The sequence below is a fragment of the Micropterus salmoides genome, unplaced genomic scaffold (genome assembly GCF_014851395.1).
Source record: "Micropterus salmoides isolate LMB-PRFRI ecotype aquatic unplaced genomic scaffold, ASM1485139v1 Ms_hic_scaffold_2, whole genome shotgun sequence".
In the NCBI taxonomy this organism is placed as follows: domain Eukaryota; kingdom Metazoa; phylum Chordata; class Actinopteri; order Centrarchiformes; family Centrarchidae; genus Micropterus; species Micropterus salmoides.
In genome coordinates, this window is record NW_024041150.1 from 14,619,133 (window position 1) to 14,643,589 (window position 24,457).

General features: G+C 40.1%; 1 protein-coding gene across 1 annotated transcript; it reads right to left on the bottom strand.

The window, feature by feature from the left end:
- Window positions 1-675: 675 nt before the first annotated feature.
- On the bottom strand, window positions 676-23,643 carry senp3b (SUMO specific peptidase 3b). The gene is made up of 12 exons (XM_038731526.1): window positions 23,330-23,643; window positions 20,448-20,573; window positions 15,697-16,389; window positions 15,064-15,177; window positions 14,197-14,308; window positions 8,069-8,216; window positions 6,987-7,034; window positions 4,359-4,436; window positions 3,478-3,615; window positions 2,930-3,013; window positions 2,722-2,772; window positions 676-2,165 (listed from the first exon to the last, which is right to left on the bottom strand). The coding sequence occupies exons 2-12, from the start codon at window positions 20,533-20,535 to the stop codon at window positions 2,055-2,057; spliced, it is 1,665 nt and encodes a 554-aa protein (XP_038587454.1). The 5' UTR covers window positions 20,536-20,573; window positions 23,330-23,643; the 3' UTR covers window positions 676-2,054.
- Window positions 23,644-24,457: the final 814 nt, after the last annotated feature.

The window sequence follows — 24,457 nt, forward strand, 5'->3', positions numbered from 1 at the left end:
AAAAAAGTTTGTCTTAAAGGACATGCACTTCATTCATACTCAGTCATTATGATGAACTAGAAGTTGTGGGTCACCTTAAAAAGAAAGTCATTCCTGCATGCTCAGTAATATTCTAGAGGTTGAATAAGACGCATGTGTGACTGCCACTTTCACAGTTTGATTACAATGGGAACCTTTGTCATATGTCATGACATACCCTCTCTCTTTTTCTGTTTCCTATTACTCTTATGCTGTTAAACAAAAAAAAAAGGACAACAAAAAGGACAACAGCCATTTTGCCTTCATTTGAAAGTCAGTGTAGAAAACAAAACATGGGGAGGGGGGTCCTGACATGCAACAAAGAGTCTCCTGGCCGGACGGTATGTGGTATTCACGTATCAGCCCACTGTGTGAGAGATCATTTTAACCATTTAATATATTGTTGGATAATTTAATCAATGACAATGCATCATATTTTTCAAGCCCATCAAGTGCTTTTTATATCAAATCTTAATTTGCAAAGTAACTTGTAACTAGACGTGTCAGATACATGAAGTGAATAAAATGTACAATATTTCAATGTGAAAGTACCCTAATTGTGTACTTTGGCAAACGTACTACACAGGAGAACATGTAAATCATGTCAGCATACCTAGCTAATGCCCATGGATTAGCAGTGATAAAATGCACAACCACTTGTTTGCCGTGTATTTTTATTTTTAGCAACCATAATGCATTGTAGAAGATATATAAAACTGTCAACTCTGTTGCATCAACTCCTGTTCGAAAAAAAAAAAAAAAAAATCAAAAACACAGCTGTCAAGAAAGTTTTCTTTCATTATAAAAAGAAGAGGAGGGTACTGTAACTCCACTGTGGACATACTGGATCTGTGTGTAGCAGTCGTGGTCCTCACCAAAATGGCTCTTAAAACGTTCAAAGAAATACTAACCAGAGGATCTCTTTTGTACTTAACTCTGAAAATAACTCAAATTAGTAGTCCTCCTTTTAACACCGTTTGTTTAAAGCAATAAGCATATCAACACATTTACTGACGGAGATAAAACACGGAAAAAGATTAATGCAATGTAAAGATACCCCTTCTTTGGGCCAATGTGTCACTCTGGCTTGTTTAGGTGGTGATCCACAGATGCAGATCCAGTCTCCACACATGAAGATTTCTTTTTTTTTTTCTTTATATCTATAACTGGGAAGAGTGATGGAGGCAGAGGACGTTTCCGGGCTAAGGGGTAAATATGTGGTGTGTTCCACAGATGTGTAAATTCTGATTCTGACATCTAAATAGCTTGTAGGAAATTGTTAAACAAATATTATACATTGGAAATGTCACATCACTACAGTGGAAATGATTAAGTGCTGACTGGATAGCATTGTCAACACAAGATTGGCTGTAGCATGGGGGGAGTGTATTTTTATGTTTCTATGTTGCTTTTTAAAGATGTCGGCTTTCATACTTTGGATGTTTGGAATGAGTCACAACATATTGGATGGACTGGATGGATGGCAGGCATGGAGATCCACTGGTACAATTTAACCACAAGCTTACACAGACTGGTTCAAATAATTTTGCCATCCAACCATGCTACCCCTGCAGTCAGTGCTCAGGCATCTTACATGACCGTAATAAATCAGGTTTGACCAAGCTTTAATCTGGACTGGATTATTTAGATATTTCTTCATGCTCCCATTCAGAAAAACACAACTGGACTACGATAGGTTGGATGATTAGCACATTCCCAAAACGGAAGCTAGTCTTGGCCTCTGTCAACCACAAAGGAATAACAATGACATGGAAATTAAATTGAAGTTTTCAAAGGGTGGAGAGAGGGAAGTAAAGAGAGACAAAACAAAGCAAAACAATGACACCACCTACAACAGAAGGAGTACTTTCTCTGGATGTTGGCAGAGAAAAACAAAAGTTTTTGAAAAGTTTTCTCTTTTTCCAGTCAATCATTTGCTCCCCGTGTCCTCTTCTTGTTACATCATTGTCCCTCCATCTTGTTAGGGTCAGGGGTGGGAGCAGGTGGAGATGGTGGGCTGGGATGAGGGTGATGGGTCACAGGGTGAGCTTGCAGTGACACAGTTCTTTGTACATTTGCCTCCTCAGCCGGGGCATATCCAGCTGGCCAAAGCTGAACGGCTGCCCTAATGCCAGACACTTGCAGTACTACAGGATCGTGGATCGAGGAGAAATGAGGAGGGAAAGAAAAAAAATAAAGTTTTTGTGCTACAGGAAGAACAGATTCACAACAACACATTTGTAATAGTGCATTCACACAGTCCGCAAAAAAAGCCAGTACGTGTGTCTTTCTGCAGTGCTGAGCGACCCGCTCCATAGATGCTTAACATGCTTGCTGGCTGACAAAGTTACTGAAGGGCCACTCACTGGGGTAGGCTGGCCTACCCACAAACAGAAACATGGTGGTCCATTAGGAAGGGAAAGCACACTTCCCCAAATTGGCATGTCAGTGTTGGTTGAGTTAGCTAAATATACCACAAGATGTAGGGTAAGTGCTTGCACAGTCAAAGCCGTAGCCTCTGGAGTGGCTGGAGATGTGTTGTGAAGTTGGGAGAATGGATATGAGATCACATAGAGGCCTGAATTAAGATGTTAATATAATTAATTGTGCCGCCCTTACACAATATTCATTTGAATGTGAGGCTAAAAACCACAAGGTTTCACATTCATCTGCACGTGGTGGGCAAAGACATGACGCACTCACCTGCAGCACAAAAGCCCCACAGTCACTGTCGTTGTTTTGACGACCCACATTCTGCAACATACACACGGTACAATTGTTGAAATGCAAAACACAGCCATAATAATGTATGACATGCAGAAACCCAATTTTCCTCAAAGTGACTAACGTAACTCTTTGTGAAATGAGTAACCTAAATCTGTGTCAAAGTCGAATAAAAAAAGTATCTCACCATTTTGAAAAAGCCTTTCCATCCTGTCAAAAAGTCTTGCTGGTCTTTTTTGATGGCCTCTGCTTGCAGGTACTTAAAAATGTGCTGGAAACAACAACAGAAAAGGATTCACAGAGGGCACAGGCTCCTGTTTTTTTTATTTTTAACAGTGACACAAAATGATGATACTAAAGATTTCATTATAAAAAAAAGAAAACACTTTGATAACATAAAAACAAGTGAACCCACTATGATTAGAAATTAAGACAATTAAACAGACTGAAGACTGCTCCAAAGTACTATATTATATTATCATGTTAAGTTAAACCCACTTGAACCAGGGCTACAGCTGGACTGTTTGCTGGGACATTATTTTATTTTTTATTTTAAGGTTAAGATGGGAATCGTTTGAATGTCCCATTGATCTTGTATCTGTAGATCAGATCAGTTACATGAAGGCAGCCTGGACAGAAAGCTTACCTGTAAATCACATTACAATAGTCCAGTCACAGAGGGTCTCTTAATTTCTAAAGATTATCTACAAGCTTGGTGTTGCTGTCCAGTCCTACCTTTGGGCAGCGTCTGTTGAGGGTCCGTTGAGAGTCAAAGTAAGTGATGGCTCGACGAGGTATGTCAACACTGACCAGCGACCAGTGCACCTCCAAGTGGATAGGGATCAACAAAAGATCCTTCTGAAAGATGTCAACCTGACGGTAGGAAAGTATGGCGAGAAGAGACGAGGGACAAATAAGTAAAATGAGAGACAACAGATATAAATAAAATTGTGTTATGCTATGCATATATAATATAGATTTATATAATAAATTAATTCCACACCACCTCCTACCACTTAAAAATACAGAGAAAGTGGAGTCAGCATTGTTCCACATAGCCGTTGCAATGTAATCAACCATGCAGATGAGAAAGAGCTGGTACAGATGCCATGTCTGTTGGCACACTTAGGTGGGCAACCATCCCTTAGTTATGCAGCTATAGGCTTTGACTGCCAGGAAACTTCCCATGATGCACTGAGCCTCCCTCTCCTCTCCCTCTGGATTTGTTTGTATTTGTATCCCATTAATGCATGTTACTGTGCAGAAGTTTTCTGCCTCCGGAGGTGTGGGGTCTGGATCTGTGGTTGCAGGCTTCCTGCTGCACCGCATTCCTCAATATTAGCTGCTAAAATTACTATTTTTAGTCCTAATATTATTATTTTCATTATTATTGCTATCATTATTATTACTATTATTTTTTATTCGTGTCTGTATCAATCCCACTACCATTACAGTAATTTTACATCTCTATGTGGACCTAAATTAAAATTAAAAGATAGCTATATATTAACATAAAAAAAGACAATGTGTTAAGCACTACCCATAACTTCAAGAAAATTCTTCGAACAACTTAATTGAAAAGTTTAAAGAGCAGGAAGATTGTGACAGCCACTTACATTTTTTGTCCATCGTTTGACTCCTTCATAGCCTTTTGTCCTTAGCTTATCATAAAAGAAGCTGTTGAAAAAGTGAACCTGAGGAAGAGAACAGAGGAAAAAGATATAGAGTAGATGACAGCATGAGATAAAACATGCATGAGATAAAACATGGCATCATGAACTCTTCAACAGCTAATGTCTAATAGGGAGCTTTTTAAAATAGTAAAATGGTGAACAATGTTTGAAGACAGTGTTTCTTCAAATAACTGAAACATAATGAAACTACTTTAAATCCCCAATTTCTAAATTAACAACTGATTTAAAGGCAGGGTTTCACAAATTGTAAGTCACAAAGTGAGTTACCATTTACTGTAGCTGTATTGAAATTAGGTCTAAATACCTGAATCAGTTAATGCACGTTGTCTTGACATTAGAGCATATAAAACATGGCTCATCTTCACAGATTAGAGACACACAGGGCCAACTCTGCCTGGTACTGTGATCACTATTTTTGGGTTTCAATGTAGTTCAATAAAGCCACTGTCAATTAGATATCCTTCTGTTACTACGCGATTCTAAAATCTACCTTGTGACTGTGACACGAGCAGGGCCACATATCCCAATAAGCCCAGATGTTCATATTGTGTCTTGCTACTTTTCCACCCACCCGTGTTTGAAATAATGCATTCTCGAAATGCATCCAAAAACGATCCATGTATCCTTCTGTTCATTCTGAACTACTTGTAGTGGGTCTTCCAGCTTGTGCAGTGAAACCCCTACAAATGGTTGAGAAGGCGGCAGCGCTTCTGTTTTTCGATTAACTCAACAACCTACACTGGCTCCCCATGGCCCCCCAAGTCACTAATGCTTCTTCACCAATCCCATCTTCTTCTTTTTCTATCTCCTTACAGTTCTCTTGTAATGGTTGCACTGTTTGTTGACTCTTACTTCTTCCCAGTGCTTCCCATTAATTAACGAGACCACGGCGGCCCGCCATAGTCTAATTTGCTCCGCCACAGTTTCAGAAATGAACCAAAAATATTTTCTCATAATTACATTTCAGACCTCTAAAGTTGTGTTTTGCGCCGCTGCTACTGTAAGCTCGCACACTTTGGCATTTGACTCGAGACAACCACTTTTATTCTTAGGTAACTACGGTGTCGTTAACGGCCTGTTTCTGTCACTCGTTTGTGAGAAGGCGACTAAGCAAGCGGCGCCTACATTTGGAGTGCAAACGTATTAAAGCCTTCATGGTAAATCCACTGAAACGGACCAGAGCGAGCTGACAGGCAGGTTAGCAACTTTATCCTGTCAGTTTCTCTCTCTTTACAAAGACAAGTGTTGCAGTTTGAGAGTTCTACCTGAAGAGAAGCTGTGAAGTCTCCATGTTATGCGATACGAGAACCACATGCAACATTATTTATCAAATTGACTCTAGACTTAATGAACTTAGCGCATGGATACAAATGTGACAAGGCCCGGTTTTCAAAATAAGGTATCTAAACAGTATGGAAATAAAATTAATTGGATGAAATTCACTTAAAGTATAAAACATATTACATGTGTCCATTATAAGTAAAACAACAACAACAACAACAACATGTTAGGGAATTTACCTATTCTATTCTTTGATTTAGGGTTTTTGGAAAAACATGACAAGTAGACTATACCTTACAAAATGATTTTCAGAAACATAGCGGCTTATGCAGATCAATTATAAGATCGCTGAACGCATTTCACGGTCAGACGATGGATTTATTAGTGGTTTAGCTTTGGAAATAATGCTCAGATCACATCTCTGCTATCATAAAATCCTGTGTTTGGTTCGTTTGCTTTCACACCACAAGCGAACCGCACCAGAGTTTGTTTGAAAGTGTTTGAAGCTTGTTTGGTCCGCTTTTGGTGCGCACCCAAGTGCGATTGCTGCATTCACACCTGCCCAAACGAACCGCATCAAGGGGGAAAACGAACTCTAGTGTGATTCAACCAAACTAAATGAGGCAGGTGTGAAAGCCCCCTTAAAATCCTGTGGGAAACACTGCTTCCCCTGGGTATTGAGACCTACACGCCAATCGCTCTTAGTAGTAGTTATTGCTGCTCTTCCTGTCTCTTGTAGATCTCTTACTTTATTGATGCATGTATGTTGTCCCTCAAATGTAAGTCACTTTAGATAAAAGCCAAATGTATCAACGTAAATGTATCCAGCAATAAAACACACTCAGGTTGTAAGTACTGCGGTCACACTTCCATGTAATTCCAGGTGAGACACACTGACAATCAAATGAGTTACATTCATTTGAAAAGGGGCTGTAATGTCTTAAAGCAGTAGTGTCATCATGTGTGAACAAAGTTGTACAAAGCTTATGTCAAACGATGTGCTTGGAACCCAGAAAATGCAGCATGTGGCTTTAATCTGACTTAAACCGCAAGTCAAGATGGAGAAATGCTGGATTGCCATTTCCAACACATCCCCTGCATCCTAAATGCCCACATCTTTGACACCCCACAACCTGAGTTTGTAATATAAGCTAACCTTTCAAGAATTTGATGTCTCAAGCCCAACCTGATAGGGCTATTTTTCAGACGTTGGAAAGCTCCCTTTATCAGTGAAGAGCCCCTATAATACATCATTGGTTATTTCCTTACCTTCTCTGGCACTGAGTCCATGACCAGGTCACCATACATGTTCATAACCTGAATAAAAACAATAGCAAAAGAAAGATTCCATATGTAAAGGCAGTTTGAAACTTTTCACAACTTTTCTGATCAGTGAGCAGCAATTACAAAATGGGTCTTTAACCCATTTTGTAACCCATTTTTTGTAAAGACATTTTAATGGATTTTTTTATCAATTAACAAAATGCAAAGTGAGCCAGAAAAAAGTTAAATCTAAATCACATCATTATTTGGTGTGATCACCCTTTGCCTTCAAAACATCATCAATTCTTCAGCAATGCCACATTAAGTGGCGGCAATTGCTCAGTCCGTGGAGAACAGGTGGATGGCCAGCTCAGGTCCAGCACGGACCAGTCGTACGGAATGTGGAGTGGTAGCTGCAGAGGTGCCAGTTCACCTCCTGGGCACTAGCAAAGGTGCCCTTGGGCAAGGCCCTTAACCCCTAAATGCTCCCCGGGTGCTGCACAGTGGCTGCCCACTGCTGCTAATTAGAATGGGTTAAAAGCAGAGAATGGATTTCAAACACCTTGTACTGTGTATAACTGTATATGTGACAATTATTATTTATTATAATAGCGCAAATGTTTTAGGGAAAGTAGAAATGATGTAAATGTATCCTGCCTGCGTTCTCTCTGTGGGTTTTGTCTGACTTCCTCCCAGACAAGACGTGCAGTTTAGGTTCATTCTAAACTGAACTTTCTATTGCCGTGAATGGTTGTCCATCTCTGCGTGTCAGCCAATTGACTGACTGACCAGGGTGTACATCTTGCCCTCTCGTCAGCTACAACCCTCCAAAGGATGAGCGGGGATACCAAATGGATGCAGTTTACTTTTATGAACAACTGATTCATCTTTCATAGTTCCAGGACAACGTTTTAAGTGACAGCATATTCTTTGGCACGTCATTGCTTTCCAGACACATTTTAATAATCCTTAGGAGCCTAAGGATCAAGTAGCAGTACATGAATTCTATGTGCTATGACAAGTCAAAATGCCATGAAAAAGGTCTATTGTTTTAAGGCCATAGTGTTTTAGAGTGTGTACTTTTGTACCTGGTCGTTGAGCCAGTTCTGTCCGTACAGAGTGCCTAGGTCATCCATTGTCAGAACATGGCGTTTGTAGTTGACTCTGAATGTTTTCGCCAGGGCCGATCCTGAAGAACGCTGGAAGGATTGTATTAGGTGCTGGACCACTGCTTTCCTAAAGAGGAACAAGTCGAACACATGGACACATTAGAAAGTTATTTACATAATTCATTCGCGTACATAGTAGGGCTGGGCGATATGGCCAAAAAGTCATATTCCGGTACTGTTAGGCAGAATTCCAGTATAAAATATATTGGCATTTTCTGCTAAGCAGGCTGGGGGGGGTATTAAGTATCACTCACTCGCCTCCCTCAGTTCTCTTCCCTCTCACAGACCTAACGTCTCCGCTCCAAACACGTCAGCGTTCCCCGCTTCTTATGCCGTTTTTCCATTACCAGCTCAACTTGCCTCAACTTGGCCGTCCTCCGTTTTCCATTGCAGATAGTACCCCTCAATCTAGCTGCTCGTCATAGCGACGCCACAAACAACTGCCGCGGTGTAATATTCAATGCGACACACACACCAGGGACGCACACACAGCTGTCTCTTGATTTTTTAAAAACGTTTCAACATTACTCAGGATGTAAAGACAGATAAGACGGAGGTGATACGAAGAAAGTACCTGGTAGTAGGTACAAGTACAACTTTTACACAATGGAAAACCAAAAGAAGGCGAGTAGAGCTGGTACCTTGCAGTGGAAAAGGGGCTTTACCGTCTCTCTCTCCCTGTATGTCCGCTTCAGTGAGTTTCTCCATCAGTAGCTGTAGGCTAGGCTGGATAAAGTCACCGAAAAAAAAACACAACTTGTCTTCTGGACTTTTCCTCCAGCTGAGCTGCATGTTATCAAAACATCTGTTGCTTTAACGGTGGTTCCCTGAACACACTGTTTGTACGCAAGCACGCTGCATTTCCCTGCCTTCTTAACACTGTTGTGTTTACAAACTTGTTGCCACTGATTTGGTAACACCTGTGACACACCCACCATATCAGCCTGTGTTGGTGACATATGTGGTGACGTTCGAAGCCTCGCGAGCCAGTCGTACTACGTGACTGATTCAGGAAATGGTTTGAGAGTTTGGCATGCGATTCCAAAGGAGCAGCAAAATGCAACGGACCCTCCACAACATTTTGTGGACTTTTGATATTTGATCAACTTATGTCAGAATTGCTTTGATCAAATAACTTCAAAAATTGTGATGAAACAGAGGACATTTTTAGTTGAGTAAGACTAGCGCCAGTTTTGACATTTTGTGTTTTATGTAAGAATTAAACTAGGGGCTCTTACCCCATATTACCCTAACAATTATTTTCTAAAGCAGGTATAATAATCTACAAAAAAGAAACCATCTTAAAAGTTATTTTAAATAAAAATGAATTAAATGTTGTCTGTATTATCTAAAGTCACAATGACAAGGTCAAAAGGGAAAGTGGAAACAAGGGAGAGGGTTATGATGTGACTGTGCTTGTGTTACTTGGTTTGTATCATAAACACAGACACCTTATTAATTAAAAAAGTTAATCATTTATGTATTGGCATCAAACATCATTCATTAATTTATTCAATTCAAAGCTTCACACACCAAAGCCGTGGTTCCATTATAATCACTTTTCCTGTTTTACATTGATTGTCCACTTGATGACACACTAGAGCAAATGAAGCACCATTAAGCTTCGGCCCATGAGTGAACCAACTGGATGGAAAGCTTCAATGCTTCATGAAGCTTCATCTCGCCATCACTATGTAGAATTATTCTGCCTTTTATAACCTACAATGCGACTTATAATTTAATTCCCATTTGCAATGTCAAATATGCATATGGAATGAATGAAAAGTTAAGAGACGTTCCAGCGTGCATTCTGACTTCTTGGGGTATCTTCCTTCAAGAGTGCTAGAGTTAGGCTTAAAAACATTTAAATTGTGTGCTGTTCTAGTGGTCAACTGACTATAATCTAGTTTAGTCTCGCTGCAGCTCATCTGTTTCATTGAATTTATTTGAAAACGTTTTTTAATATTTAATTTAACCACTGGTATTAATCAACACTGAAATGACATTTAACAACCTATCAGAATCTGGGAAACTTGGCTCCAATAGTGGCACATGGCACTCCACGTGTGAACAGACAGGCAGGCAAGCAGTGCCTCCACAGAAGGGACACATGTGAACAAGGAGGTCACACCGTAGGGTGAGAAAATATCTAACTTTTGTCAAAAACAGCACTGGAAAGCTGGCTGATGTGCACTGCAGTTAAAAAAAAAAACAAGCTAATGTAAGACCTGCTAATGTAAGACCTGCTGCTGCCGACGCTCCTTTGCCAAAAGTGGGTTGTGAGTTTCCTTGTATGCAGGGTCAGAAGGGGCCCCCCCGAGCGTTGAAGACGGGTGGAAATTAACTTTTTGGCTCGTCTGCCAAAGGGACTGCTAGACGAAAAAAAAATACACCGTCCAAGCTTATCGTTTACCCGCCAAAATAACTTGCCTTTTTTACGTTCACGTACACATTTGTTTCAGTCCTTTAATTGAGATAATAAGGTAATATGTCGAATACAAATTTAAAGAAGATGCCATATTGATTTTATTGCTATTAAATGTACTTAAGACATAACAGTAATTTTTTTTATAACCTTACAAGATGCTTATTAAATCATTGAACTTAAGTCTCCTCAACAATTAATAATTGTTCTGCTTGAGCCTCCTTTTTGTCAGAAGTTTATGTGTTGTTGGTTTGGTTACTAAACCTGGTAAATGTCCAACATTACCATACCTGTTAACAATGGGATTTAAAAATAAGGGAAACCCCCAATCGCCGGAAGTTTAAAAATTTTGAACTTTGGGAAAAATGCTGCGTTTGTCACTGTCACTTTTTACTCAGCTGGACAATCACAGGACAAATAGGAGGGGCAGGACAAATACCACACTGTAGCAATGATCACTATCCTGGAACCGGACTTGTCGAACCTCAGCTCTTGGACTAAGCGGTGGTATTCGCAGAGATGTTTCCTCGCCCACAAAATCTCATGAACCCACATAGGGCAAGTCCGTCCTCTCGCTCTCTACCTGCTTCAGCCTTCTCTTCAGACAGAGGAAGGACTCTACTCTGTGTTGACATTTTTACATCCGGTAAAGTGAGGTAGAACCACTTGCAACAAATGTATCATAGCAACCAAACGTAAAAACCCTGCGTCTCAAAAACACCCACTAGCGCTCCCTGCTGGGCGTTTTCAGAAGAGTAGCTGGTGTTTTCAGGTGGCAAAAAAAGCTTTGGTGGACACGGGCCCTAAAGATCCCTTGGTACAGCAGGGACCAATTTAACTGCGACACACAACAAACAACAACGTTGATCTGCTGTTAGGCTGCATCAAATAGATATTATTTGGGGATATCGTATCAAATACATTTAGCCGCCAATGTGACAAGTAGCCTTCCAACATTTAGCCGCCAAACGGAAAATCTACCCACATTTGGCGCTTGCGGGTGTTAAGTTCCAGCCCTGGTTGAGGACACCTATGCAACTTTTTTAAGAAAGTGGTTTGCTTCTCTTCCAGAAAGTAATAAAACACGTGCCTGTGAAAAATCTTTGGTTCCTTTCATCCTGACGGACACAGGTGCCTATGTCTGTGTTTGTCTGTTCCAACTGCTCCGCTGCAAAACCTTGTCTGCCCACTTTCTGTCCCCAACGCAGAGTTGGTACTTAAACAGCAGGCTGAGGCAAATTGTACAGGTGCTGGTCATATAATTAGAATATCATCAAAAAGTTGATTTATTCCATGATTTATTTATTCCATTCAAAAAGTGAAACTTCGATATTATATTCATTCATTCATTCATTCCACACAGACTGATATATTTCAAATGTTTATTTCATTTAATTGTGATGATTGAAACTGACAACTAATGAAAATCCCAAAATCAGTATCTCTGAAAATTAGAATATTACTTAAGACCAATACAAAAAAAAGGAATGAATTAGAAATGATGGCCAACTGAAAAGTATGAACATGAAAAGTATGAGCATGTACAGCACTCAATACTTAGTTGGGGCTTCTTTTGCCTGAATTACTGCAGCAATGCGGCGTGGCATGGAGTCCATCAGTCTGTGGCACTGCTCAGGTGTTATGAGAGCCCAGGTTGCTCTGATAGTGGCCTTCAGCTCTTCCGTATTGTTGGGTCTGGCGTATCGCATCTTCCTCTTCACAATACCCCATAGATTTTCTATAGGGTTAAGGTCAGGCAAGTTTGGCCAATGAAGAACAGGGATACCATGGTCCTTAAACCAGGTACTGGTAGCTTTGGCACTGTGTGCAGGTGCCAAGTCCTGTTGGAAAATGAAATCTGCATCTCCATAAAGTTGGTCAGCAGCAGGAAGCATGAAGTGCTCTAAAACTTCCTGGTAGACGGCTGCATTGACCTTGGACCTCAGAAAACACAGTGGACCAACACCAGCAGATGACATGGCTCCCCAAACCATCACTGACTGTGGAAACTTTACACTGGACTTCAAGCAACGTGGATTCTGTGCCTCTCCTCTCTTCCTCCAGACTCTGGGACCTTGATTTCCAAAGGAAATGCAAAATTTACTTTCATCTGAGAACATAACTTTGGACCACTCAGCAGCAGTCCAGTCCTTTGTCTTTAGCCCATGCAAGACGCTTCTGACGCAGTGTCTTGTTCAAGAGTGGCTTGACACAAGGAATGCGACAGCTGAAGCCCATGTCTTGCATACGTCTGTGCGTGGTGGTTCTTGAAGCACTGACTCCAGCTGCAGTCCACTCTTTGTGAATCTCCCCCACATTTTTGAATGGGTTTTGTTTCACAATCCTCTCCAGGCTGCGGTTATCCCTGTTGCTTATACACTTTTTTCTACCACATCTTTTCCTTCCCTTCGCCTCTCTATTAATGTGCTTGGACACAGAGTTCTGTGAACAGCCAGCCTCTTTAGCAACGACCTTTTGTGTCTTGCCCTCCTTGTGCAAGGTGTCAATGGTCGTCTTTTGGACAGCTGTCAAGTCAGCAGTCTTCCCCATGATTGTGTAGCCTACAGAACTAGACTGAGAGACCATTTAAAGGCCTTTGCAGGTGTTTTGAGTTAATTAGCTGATTATAGTGTGGCACCAGGTGTCTTCAATATTGAACCTTTTCACAATATTCTAATTTTCTGAGATACTGATTTTGGGGTTTTCATTAGTTGTCAGTTATAATCATCAAAATTAAAAGGAATGAACACTTGAAATATATCAGTCTGTGTGGAATCAATGTATACATTATACAAGTTTCATTTTTTGAATGGAATTACTGAAATAAATCAACTTTTTGATGCACCTGTATGTAAAAAACCTGTGAATGGGGAACCAGCTGAGCATTCACTTGTCGACCCCTGGCCTCCATCTTGGCCTACAGCAAAATGTATGTGTACGTGTGTGTTGGCTCTGATTTGGGTTTTGAGTCTCTTTGTGAATGTTAGTGCAGGTATGCCTGTGGAGGTCCATAAAGACCCTGAAATGCCCACACTTGATAAGTTGGTCTGTTGTGTTGCAGTCACTTTGTTCTTAACATTTTACATGTGAGACGAGATATCGTAGGGTTCGTTGCCCTGTGTGTTTGTGTGATGTATCGTTGTGTTAAAGTTTTATGTCCTTTCTGCCTCTTTATCCATGGGCAGCATAGCTACATCACAGGATCCTGATGGCAAGTATGTTATCTATTAGTCATATTGTTTACTTTTCACATGACTTTATCCTGGTTGTATTTTAGTTATTGCTGTGGATCCCACTGGGACTTTGTTCCTCTCTTGCAGGTTTGTGTAATTGGTAAGAGGGGCTGTCCATTTGGGCTGACTGGGAGCACCTGGACCCAGTACTCCCAGTCACTATTAAAGCTGCATGAGTTTTGCTTGGTTCCTTTATTAGTTTGCCCACCACACCACACTTCCCCACACCCACTGACTATACTGTCATCTACATCTCATGTCTTTTGCATTTTCATTTGTGTTGGTAGATAAAATCAGTTAATTTAAGTGCATTTTTGGTGTCGCTCCATTATTTTCTATGGCCCATTTAGCAGGACATGACCCACAGGAGAACACTGGACAACACTGACCTGTGTGGCTGTGAGAAGCTCTCGTTGAAGATGTCCTGAAGCTTCTCCACAATGTCGTCCACATGGATGGGGATCAAACTGCCATAGTGCTGTAGAGACTCTTCAAGAATACCTTCGAGACACAAGAAAGCCGTAAGACGTTTTAATTAAACCATCATCTTCACAAACAGCAGGACAAGAATTCAGGGACGCAAAGTCATCAGGGGTTAGAAAGATATGAATCCCCTAGGGGTGTCGGGGGCTAGTAAATATGAATGTGGTTTATGCTCTTTACAGCTTTTGCAGGTGCTGTTTTGTCAAATAACTGATTTCATAACTCAACTAAAAGAAAAACTTTCACAAGGTAATTGCAATGCAGCTGTCATTTCCAGTGAGCTTGGTATTTGCCCGCTTCTCAAGCGACATCATTAGGCTATTGTAGCAAGCATTCTGTTTCGACTACATCATAAGTATAACCTAGGTCAATTTGAGCTAACAAATCAAAAAGCAAATAGTTTAATTACATCATGGTTATGACAGTGTTAGCCTTATTAATATTATCTTAGCAAAAAGAAAATGGAACCATCAGGGGCTAACGTTGGGTCTAGGCCTAACGTGCTAATAAATAATATAAAATGAAACATAACAGCAAATATATAATAAAAATACGCTAACAAGCAAACAAATAACCAAAAATAGCCACACTGGCATAGTGCTGTTTGTCTAACTAGTGTTTTGTTTTTTCAGAGTGAATATCAAAAGGTATAACAAATTATGTGAACACCCTAATCTGGACAAAATCCTGTTAGAAACAAAACAAACAACAGCTTTAAATCGATCTGACCAATAGCGAACATAAGCTAACAGGCCTCAGTCTTTGATGAATACCTGTCACACAAGTCACGTGTTCCTCAGTCAGGGCCAGCTCCATTGGTTTGACCTCCACTTCCCGTCTCCCTCTGTCCTCTTGCTTGTCTGGTGAGCAGCCATTTATCTGTTTATCTGCCAGAGAAAAGAAAAAGAAATTACACACACAAATTTTTTAGTCTGTGAAGATTCTTAGACTTCAAGTGAGCAATCTGGTGAAGGTAAAATGTTGTGTCATGGTATAATCTCAAGTATCAAACTCGATACTTTGACAACCCAGATTAAAATCTGTGAAATCTCCATAAAGAAAATTGGGGGAAAAGGCACTGGGGGCTGTGAAGGAGGACATGAGTTTGCTAATGTTGCTGTACTTTAACACAGGTGAAACTAGACGTTACATAAGAGCAATATTTATTTTATTAAGTAAAGAAATAAACCTTCACAAACTCCAACTTCATTATATTTATCTAGTCACAATAACCCAAAAGCCACTTGGGCTTTTCTCAGCTTTCTGAAGGGTGTAACGTTGGCAAACCCACTATGATGAGAGTATTTTAAGAGGCTCATGTGATTTGTTAATAGAAATATAGAAGAGTCAATCTATTCTGTCCACATCGACTAGCCTTTATAAGTAAATGCAGTTTATGTCAGTACCTCTCTGAGATTCAATGAACCTCCCATGGTTGCCCTCGTCCTCTCCATCGGTGTACGGCGGTTGCTGAAACCTTTTTATCTTCTTCTGCTTGCCGTACAGATTGTACCTTTGCCCTCTCCGGCTCCACCGGTGCCCTTGGGAGCATACCCACTGGGCCCGCTGGCGCCAGCTCTTCCAGTGCTGGGTGAGCCGAAATCCAAGGCCTCCAGATCGCAAACGCTGCCAGCGCCTGAGCCTCTTCACAGCCCTGTACCTGCTGAGGTGGGACCTGAACAAGTTCCCTGATCCTGCCTGGGAGACAGTATCCTCTACAGGGACATCACCGCCTTCTTCTGGCTTCTGTTGTGGTCCATAATGTTGGTATTGTTGTGAATGAGGGTGCTGGGCGGACTGGGAGGGAAAGTCTGGGATCTCACACTCCACCTCCACTTGGTCTCCATCCTCTTCCAACTCCTCCTCCTCTTCTTCTTCCTCATCTTCATTGTTATTCCAAACCTCGCCCTCAAACTCACCCTCCTCCTCCCCGTCCAGATAGTTTTCGTCACCTATTGGCTCAATCCTACCCATCCCATCCTCCTTGTCTACGTACTCGCCTGTCCACGCCTTCTCTTTCTGCCCCAGTCTGAGGTGCATGGGGCTGGGTACACTGTGGCCTGACACTGGGACTATGAGGTGGTCTCCAGGGATCCCACCTAAACACAAACATGAGATATGATTACTTATCAGCTGTGTACAACTATGTGCCATTGTGACCCAAATACTACTGGAGTTCATTTCATGTAACAAAGTACTGTGTTCAGTTAAGATACAAATAAACAAATGGTTGCACTTAGACATAAGAGCAGACAGTTCGTAGATAAAGTTCAAACAGCATATCATCATCATTAAAACTGGCACTAGGAAATGTTTGGTTGTAAAGCAACTCAATAAACCAATAACAAATAATCAATTACAATAATTGCAGATTATGATTCTGTTGATGGACTAAATGATTAAGTGACTTGACCATTTCAGTTCTAGTTTAGTTACTTTAGTTAAGGATAAGGATGTTTCACAACCTGAGAGACAGCGACTGTCTCAGCGAACTGTTGCACTGTTCGCTGCATGTCAGGTTAAATCTTGATAATTCTTGTTTGTAGTTTACTTTCTGTATTTTTATTTTTGTTATAACTTACAATTGCTAAATTGAATGGTCATGATTGGATTAATTCTAGCTATGTTCAAATGTAAAACTTTGTGATTTTGCTGCAAACGGCTTTGGCAACATTGTTTAACTGAAACATTCAAGCCAATAAAGCACATTGAATTGAATTCTGAAAGCTAAACCTAGATAGATTGCCTCAGTTATCTGTCTCCATGTTTGTTTCTTCTTGTTAGTTATTGAATTTGATTGCTTGGCGTAGTTAAGCCTAGGCTTAAGTTTGGTTGGTGCAACAGACGTAAATGTAAATGCTCCGTATTTGTATAGCGCCTTTCTAGTCTTCGCGACCACTCAAAGCGCTTTTACACTACATCGCATTCACCATTCACACACATTCATACACTGGAGGAACAGCCACCAGGGGTAATTTGGGGTTCAGTATCTTGCCCAAGGACACTTCGACATGCAGCCTGGAGGAGCCAGGGATTTGATAAGGGATTGAAAAGGATTCAGATGTGATTGGATAAAATGTCATCAAACCCTAACCCTTATACTCCTCATAACTTTAACTGTGGGTGTGTCTGTATTAGTTACAATTTAAATGTTTCATTTTCTAATATTCATATTCACATAAGATAACCTAAAGATAAATGCGAGCATCAGTTGAGATGGTGAAATTTTTTTGGGCACCTTTGCAAACTAGATGGTGTTGCAAGTCAGATGACACAACGAATACATCCTGTCTTGGTCATGAACCAGATAAAAAGTAAGCAAAAGGTAATTAAAAGTATGTACTCATGTACTCAAAACATTACCGTAAAAAGCACTGTTGCAGAACACAGCTTGAGCTGGAACAATTCATTTATTACACTGATAAGTTGACAGACAGAAAATTTTCAATGTTTTGATATTTTTTTATACCAAACAATTTGTCAATTAGTAAAGTGTTCAAGTAAAATCACCTCACAAATTCAATTCACCTGAGCAACTACTCATTAAATGATTTCTACCTGAATATCTGAACAGGTTATACATGCTCAGAACAGTTCAGTGCTAGACCTTCATCAGGCAAAATTAAATCATAAATGCTATGCCTCCCATCTCTTCCCATTATTTTTTTGGGCGAAGGTGTCTGTCAAGATTCTCAGTCATCCGAGTCATAGCTATCCAAGGAAGGTTGATTCAAGGGCAACTGGACTTGACTACTTGATACATTCGACTCTCATCCAAGAGGCTTCTCCAGTCCGTGTATCATCAGCTTTAGTGTTTAAAATTACACCTCTACTCAAGAACTGTAGGTTTTTAGGCCAGGGTAACGTCAGTGAGTGCGGTCAATGAAACCTCGCTCAGCAGTCTCCCAGTGAACACGGCATGAACAAGACCAAACCCATAGACCAACAGGGAATACAGTGCAGAGGTGATTTAAAGCATTTCTTTAAGAACAGATACATTTACTTTTTGCTAAACCGCAAACAGCTAACGTTACTAACTGTATCTGTAGCTAATTAGCTCTGTTAGCCGGGCAAGCTAGCTGTCCAGAGTCAGCTTAAACTGGCCTCTGCCAGTCTCGGAGGCTGTGTTGGGTCCCGGTCCGGCCATAGAGTTCACTCAGTAGCCTTGTTACCATCCAATTGTCATGCGAATTTTAAGCGTACTTTTGAAATGTCGCATAAAAAGAAAAAATAAGACATTGGGAAATAAGTGCGTTTCCATCAGCTGGTTTGGAGCGAATAAGCCAGGCTACGGCAAGCGCAGTTACGTCAGTAGTTGACATTACACATGGCTGTAATAAACAAGATATTATATTTATAATATTATATTTGATTCCAAACCAGAAACAAAACTAGTTGCATGAACCTGATGGCCACTGATCTAAGAAAAATGGAGAGGGGTCCTCAGGAATGTGTTTCAAGCAGGCAAGTTGCTACCTTTAAGAGGTGAATGCATAATTTGGCAGAACAGATGATGAAGGCTACCTGCCCAGATTTGCATCCACCTCTTTTCTCAGCACAAATGAACGTTAACCAGCCACATCAGAGGTGCATTCGCTACATCAGAAAAGTGTTTCCATCTCCCATTTAATCTTTTTCGACAAAGGCAAAAACCACCTCAAGCGAGCGTAAAAAGGTTTTACCGAAATTAAGTATTTTGTTTGAATTTTGCTGTTTCCATCAACCTTTTCTAACGATGGAAACATGGCTAATGAGAGCTGAACCAGTCTGCTCAGAATGGGGTGGGGGCGTAACACACATACAGCGCTATTGGCTACTGTAAACGCCAGTCAATATCTTCAAGTCCTTCCCTGTCTTTGTGTTTTTAAAACATTTGCATATTAAAATCTTTAAAATGTTATAAGAACAAAACGAAGCAGTTATTTGTTGTTTGAATGAATCATTAGGCTACATTGTATACAATTTAATAAAGTTGTTATTTTTCTCTTTTAAACCAATAACTTAAAAAAAAGTCTTAAAAACCAACATGAAAATGAATTGTGATAAGATATTTTTGTCATATCGCCCACCTCTAATTGAAAATTTTCCCTCAATTACAATTAATGAACGATTATTTTGTTGTTTCGTTTTTTGTCCTCATTGTTCACTGACATGGTTTGAACAGTACATATGCTCGACTATTAAAGGTGGTCAGTTAGAACTGAAGAAGCATCTTCATTCAAGTCCAGCTAAACTCGATCCATCTCTCCTTGGATTGTGTTAAGGTGGTTTCCCATGACTTCATCACAGGATTACAGAGTGCTATGCAGTTCACTTGGAAGAGGACTGAAACACATATTTAACCATTGCTTGTACCTGCTCCAGGCAAGTGAACTGAAGAAGTAAATGCTTGTGAAGTTCAGCAAAAATGATTCATATAAGATTACATTCAACTATCGCCATTACGCAGAGTAGTTAGCACCCAACCATTAGTTGCAGAAATGTAGTGTTTTATACAGATGCTATATCTTCAGGGTTCCCACTCTTGTCCCACTCTCAGGACATTTTGGGACATTTTCAGCGATGATCTAGCTGGTATGACAGACAGCGATAATGTCATACACAAATAAGCTCCTCACGGCAGAAATCTGATTTTAAAGACGCGCAGTCTATGGCTATAACTTATCTATGAATCATCTCTTACATGCATAGAAATTATGACAAACTGATCTTGCCTTGTTTTATTGCTATGTTTCAATTTATTTATTTTTTGTTTCTTTTGGAAAGCCCTTTGTGTTCTATGCTTGGCAAGTGCCTTATTTATGAATTATATTTTAACCACCGCTCCCATGAAACACCAGTAATTTAATAGCCTTAACACATTTAGCATAAAAATCACAGCATTTTTTTGAACCTTAGCTTTCTAAAATCACTGTGGTCCTCAGCTGAATTGCAGTGTAACAGTATTTTTCTGTCCGTCTATTGGACCACTGTCACAACACTGCTGTCACACACACACACACGGTTATAGGTAACATTCAATATTGTAGTCTGTGCCTGAATAGTGCAAATAACATGTATGTTGAAGTGAGTGCTATAGATATATCGATAATAATATGATTAATACTATAAGCCTAGCTAGAATGTAAACAATATTAAGCACAAGCAAAATGCCTACCTCCTCCTGTGTCGTCCTGCCCCACAGCAGTCAGACCCAGATCTCCCTGCCAGCGGTTCTGGGCCAGGCTACCGCCACTGTCTCGCATTATCCACGGACAACCCACGACCTGCGCCAGCTCGTCACCTACAAACAACAAACAGACCACAGTGGAGGTGTAACCATACAGTCAGCTCACACATCGCTTTGAGTGACCAAGTTTTGTTGTAAGCTTGGACACTAGTCTGCGGTGTCACAGTAACGTCAGCCTGAACTAAACCAGCATCGATTCTGTGTCTTAAAGACAGTGCAAATACCTCAGAAGCATTGCTCTACAGTGCAAGTATATCACGCGCATATTACCCTAAAAATAGATATGTACGAACCGGAAGAATTATTTACAAGCACAGTGTGCGTAATCTTCCACCCTCCCACCCCTGCTGCTAATCATTCAAATATAGATGGACTGGCAGGAGAGATGCGTCTTCAGCAGTTGAAGCCATAAAACAAAAGACAATATGGATAAGAAAAAGAAGGTTTGGGTTTGGCAAGCTGGACATTTAGCTATAAATCGGGTACCTTTTGTTGAAACATGGTCAACTTTATATATAGCAGATGACCTCGTCAATGTCACAGGAGGTTTTGGCCCACGGGGATTTCTTTTAAATACTTTTACCTCATAATGTAAAGCTCTGGCCAGGTTTAACATGGACATCTGACACTGTAACATTATAGATGTGCTAGAAAATATGGAAAAGCATAATAGATCCTTTTTAAAAACAGTTTAACATGCTACAGCAAACTTTCAAATGTTGAACGTATTGTTCTGCATGAGGGGTTGTGATTATCAGCAAGTTAGTACTTAGCATTAACAAATTAGAGACTAACCATTATACAGGCCCTTTTTCTTGCACAAGGTTTGAATTAATGAAAAGAACTCAAAAATGAAACTCCTAGGGGATCAACATTATACTAGTGGTAAGCTATATAGTATACTATTAATAAATTATTAATATAAATTATAATGAATAGAGTACATCATATAATTAATATTTGAACATTATACTACCAGTATACTATTAACATACTTTTTATTTAATGTTACAATTATAAAATACTAATACACTAATTTAAACAAGTCACTCATCCAGGTTGTGGATGGTGTCTCTGCAGTGGACAGATGTAGATTTAGCCAGAGCCAGGATGCCAATATGTGCTCCTTCTTGCCACCTCCTCCTGAGAGCAACACGTTCCCCTTGTTCTGTTTTACATCTGTTTTACTGAAGCTATTCTTATAGATAATGTTCAATAATCTTGTTTACATAAAGTGTGCCGTGGGTGGTGCTGGTGTATCATTCCAAATCTACGTGTCCCACACGCCACATCATGGCAATCACGGTAGAGTTTTCTGTGATGAGTAATCTTTTTTTCTATTTTTTTTTTTTTTTTAAATTCCCCCAAAAACATACGTTATATTTTAAGGCCCATGCAGAGTGGCCTAGGTACTAGGGTCTCCCACTTCCATAGTCCTCCACTGGTTTTCACAATAGAATTGCACATAAGGACAAAGAGCGCACACACACACACAGTATAAATATTAATAAATAGTTAATAAACTGTGTTAGATGAACATGTAACCACAATGTGTATAATCACATTTCTATGCCGCATCCCTAATTAAACAAGATATAATTATTGACAGAAAAGGACAGAAAATCATGTAAATTCGGCTGCCTTTAGGGAAACCATTATCAAAACTGCATTAACTTATGTTAAATGTGAGGAAGTGGGGACAAGAAGCCCTGACACTGATTAAGTTTCTGCCCTGTGTCTGACCTCGACATTCCAACAGTTACTATGTGATTCAGTAATCACAAAACCAACCAGGAGAAGATGTGAACACTAATATTTTAGCTGTAATCCAGCAGTGGACTGCATCGTCAAATGTAGTTTGTCATGTGAAAAACATGTCTACTGTCTGCCAGGAATGACAACCTGTATGCCTTAATTTAAAAGTAATATTTTCACAGAAGCAGCCTGTGGCAGGCTAAATGCCCTGGCATCACTTTTCCAAGAAATACACAACATGAAGATGATAAAGACCGATGGCCTACTAACGGAACACTGATATCTGTTCATTCACAACACCATTGGGTTGCTATGGTGGGAATTGAATCATTCTCGTTTTATTAGCTAATGAGACAGAGTTCACGCGTTTAGCAAACCACATGCTTAACTACGTTCTTCAGTATTTATTTATTTTTTAAAAACAGCATGTTTCTGTCCTTTCACATGCACAACAAGAACCGCTGCGTTAACACCGGGACTCTTGTTACCATGTGCACCTGGTCGGAGAGCGGATGTGTAATTTAGCTTGCTAGCTACACAGTGGATTTAAATTAGTGTACTAAAGAAAAGCTACGAGAATAACTGAGCTACTGTGTGACATAGCTTTTCTAATAGTGAAACATCTGATGCGACCTGTGTCCTGTGCAGGAGATAGTTATTTGAGAAAAGCTGCTCTATGATGAGAACAATACTTTCCGGTGCAGGAAATAGTCTTTACCAAAGCTAGCTTATGCGCGTTGAGCGCTAGCAGCGTCACCGTCATAGTTTCACCACTTAAACCTAAATAATAATAGCAACTGGTATTTTGTCAGTAACTGTGGTATGCCAAAGCCACTGCACCACTATAAGCAACAACCTGAAATAACCAGACGTCTTCAATAATCCGTTGTCTATCCGTGCTAACGTATTGGGTTAGCTGGTTAGCCATGTTGTCGTTTGCTAGCTAACGTTACGCGTTAGGTAGGCAGAAACCATGTTAGCAACAACAAAATAAAAAACCCCGGCTTACTGCATTTCTTTCATAGCTAACGTAGATGTCGCAATTGTATACTTACCGTTAACCTGCAGATTTAAATGACTGTGTCCAGTTGCTTCCGACTGAAAGCTGGGCGTGTTTAATTTTGTGTGGGTATCGAACCAAAACAATTGCTAATTGGTGTTAACCCTCATTCAATGAAGTAAGGTGTCGAGCAGCCAGATGTCACCTCCTTGCGAACTTTGATTTCTTTAAGGTCTTCCGGTTCAGAGAAATAAAAGGCAAATATTTAAAAGAAACGGTGGATTGTAGTCAATGATTTGCGTGAAATCGACAGGAATAATCTATGTCGATTTGAACAGGTAGGAAGGATGCGTTGAGCCGGATCACTGCAGATTTTTTGCTCTCATGTCAACCACAGGTCCGTCGCGCAGCAATGGCGTCATACAGTGTTTTTAAAAAATATATAACATATTTAGCCTTTCATTTTTTACCCCCAACTTCAGTCACTGGTGGAAAAAAACTTATAACTAATTATTTTGGTGGTTTAAATAACCAAGAAGATAATAGTAATAACACGCGTATTATTGTTGTAGTTATTGGATTACTCATCTTGAGTCAAATTTCGATAGGCTGGTCGTTTTCTTTTTCCAGTTATTATGCTAATTAAAACATTGTTTAAGTAGACACTGATGACTTATATAATAGATGGTAACATAGGTACACGCATAGGGTGGCTTTTTTTTCTCCACTGATTTTTTCTTAATCCTTGAAGTGTTTATTTTAAGATTCTGCCAGGTAACAAGCTGATATAATGTCCCATGCGGTTTCAAACACATCTTGACTCTGTTTCAGGACAAAAAAAAGCAAAACAAAGCCAAACAATGTTAGGTCACAGCTATATTTGTCTTTTTATTTACCTCAGAGGGCACAACTTTTGTAAAAACTTTCCACATGGTAATTTTACTTCCTTCAATGCCTTGAAGCGGGAACAAAGGGAGAGGGGATCATATATACATGCTACTTGCGATAACAGACTCTGAAGCAGCACCTTCACCCACAAATACCCTTCACATGGTAGACATTGGAGGGCTTGCCTATCTAGAATTCAACTGGACACAACTGGGTTCATAAAAACTGTTATAAAAGATTAATAGATAACTTGGAGTGGAGATTTCTAATTCCTTCCTCTCAAAATTTCAAATTT

Excerpts from the sequence above, each read along its gene's own strand:
- senp3b (XM_038731526.1), bottom strand. The coding sequence starts at position 20,535 with ATGCGAGACAGTGGCGGTAGCCTGGCCCAGAACCGCTGGCAGGGAGAT. Across the intron at positions 4,437-6,986 it reads TGGACTCAGTGCCAGAGAAG|GTTCACTTTTTCAACAGCTT; the intron begins GTAAGGAAATAA and ends TCTCTTCCTCAG. Across the intron at positions 3,616-4,358 it reads TCAAACGATGGACAAAAAAT|GTTGACATCTTTCAGAAGGA; the intron begins GTAAGTGGCTGT and ends TCCTACCGTCAG.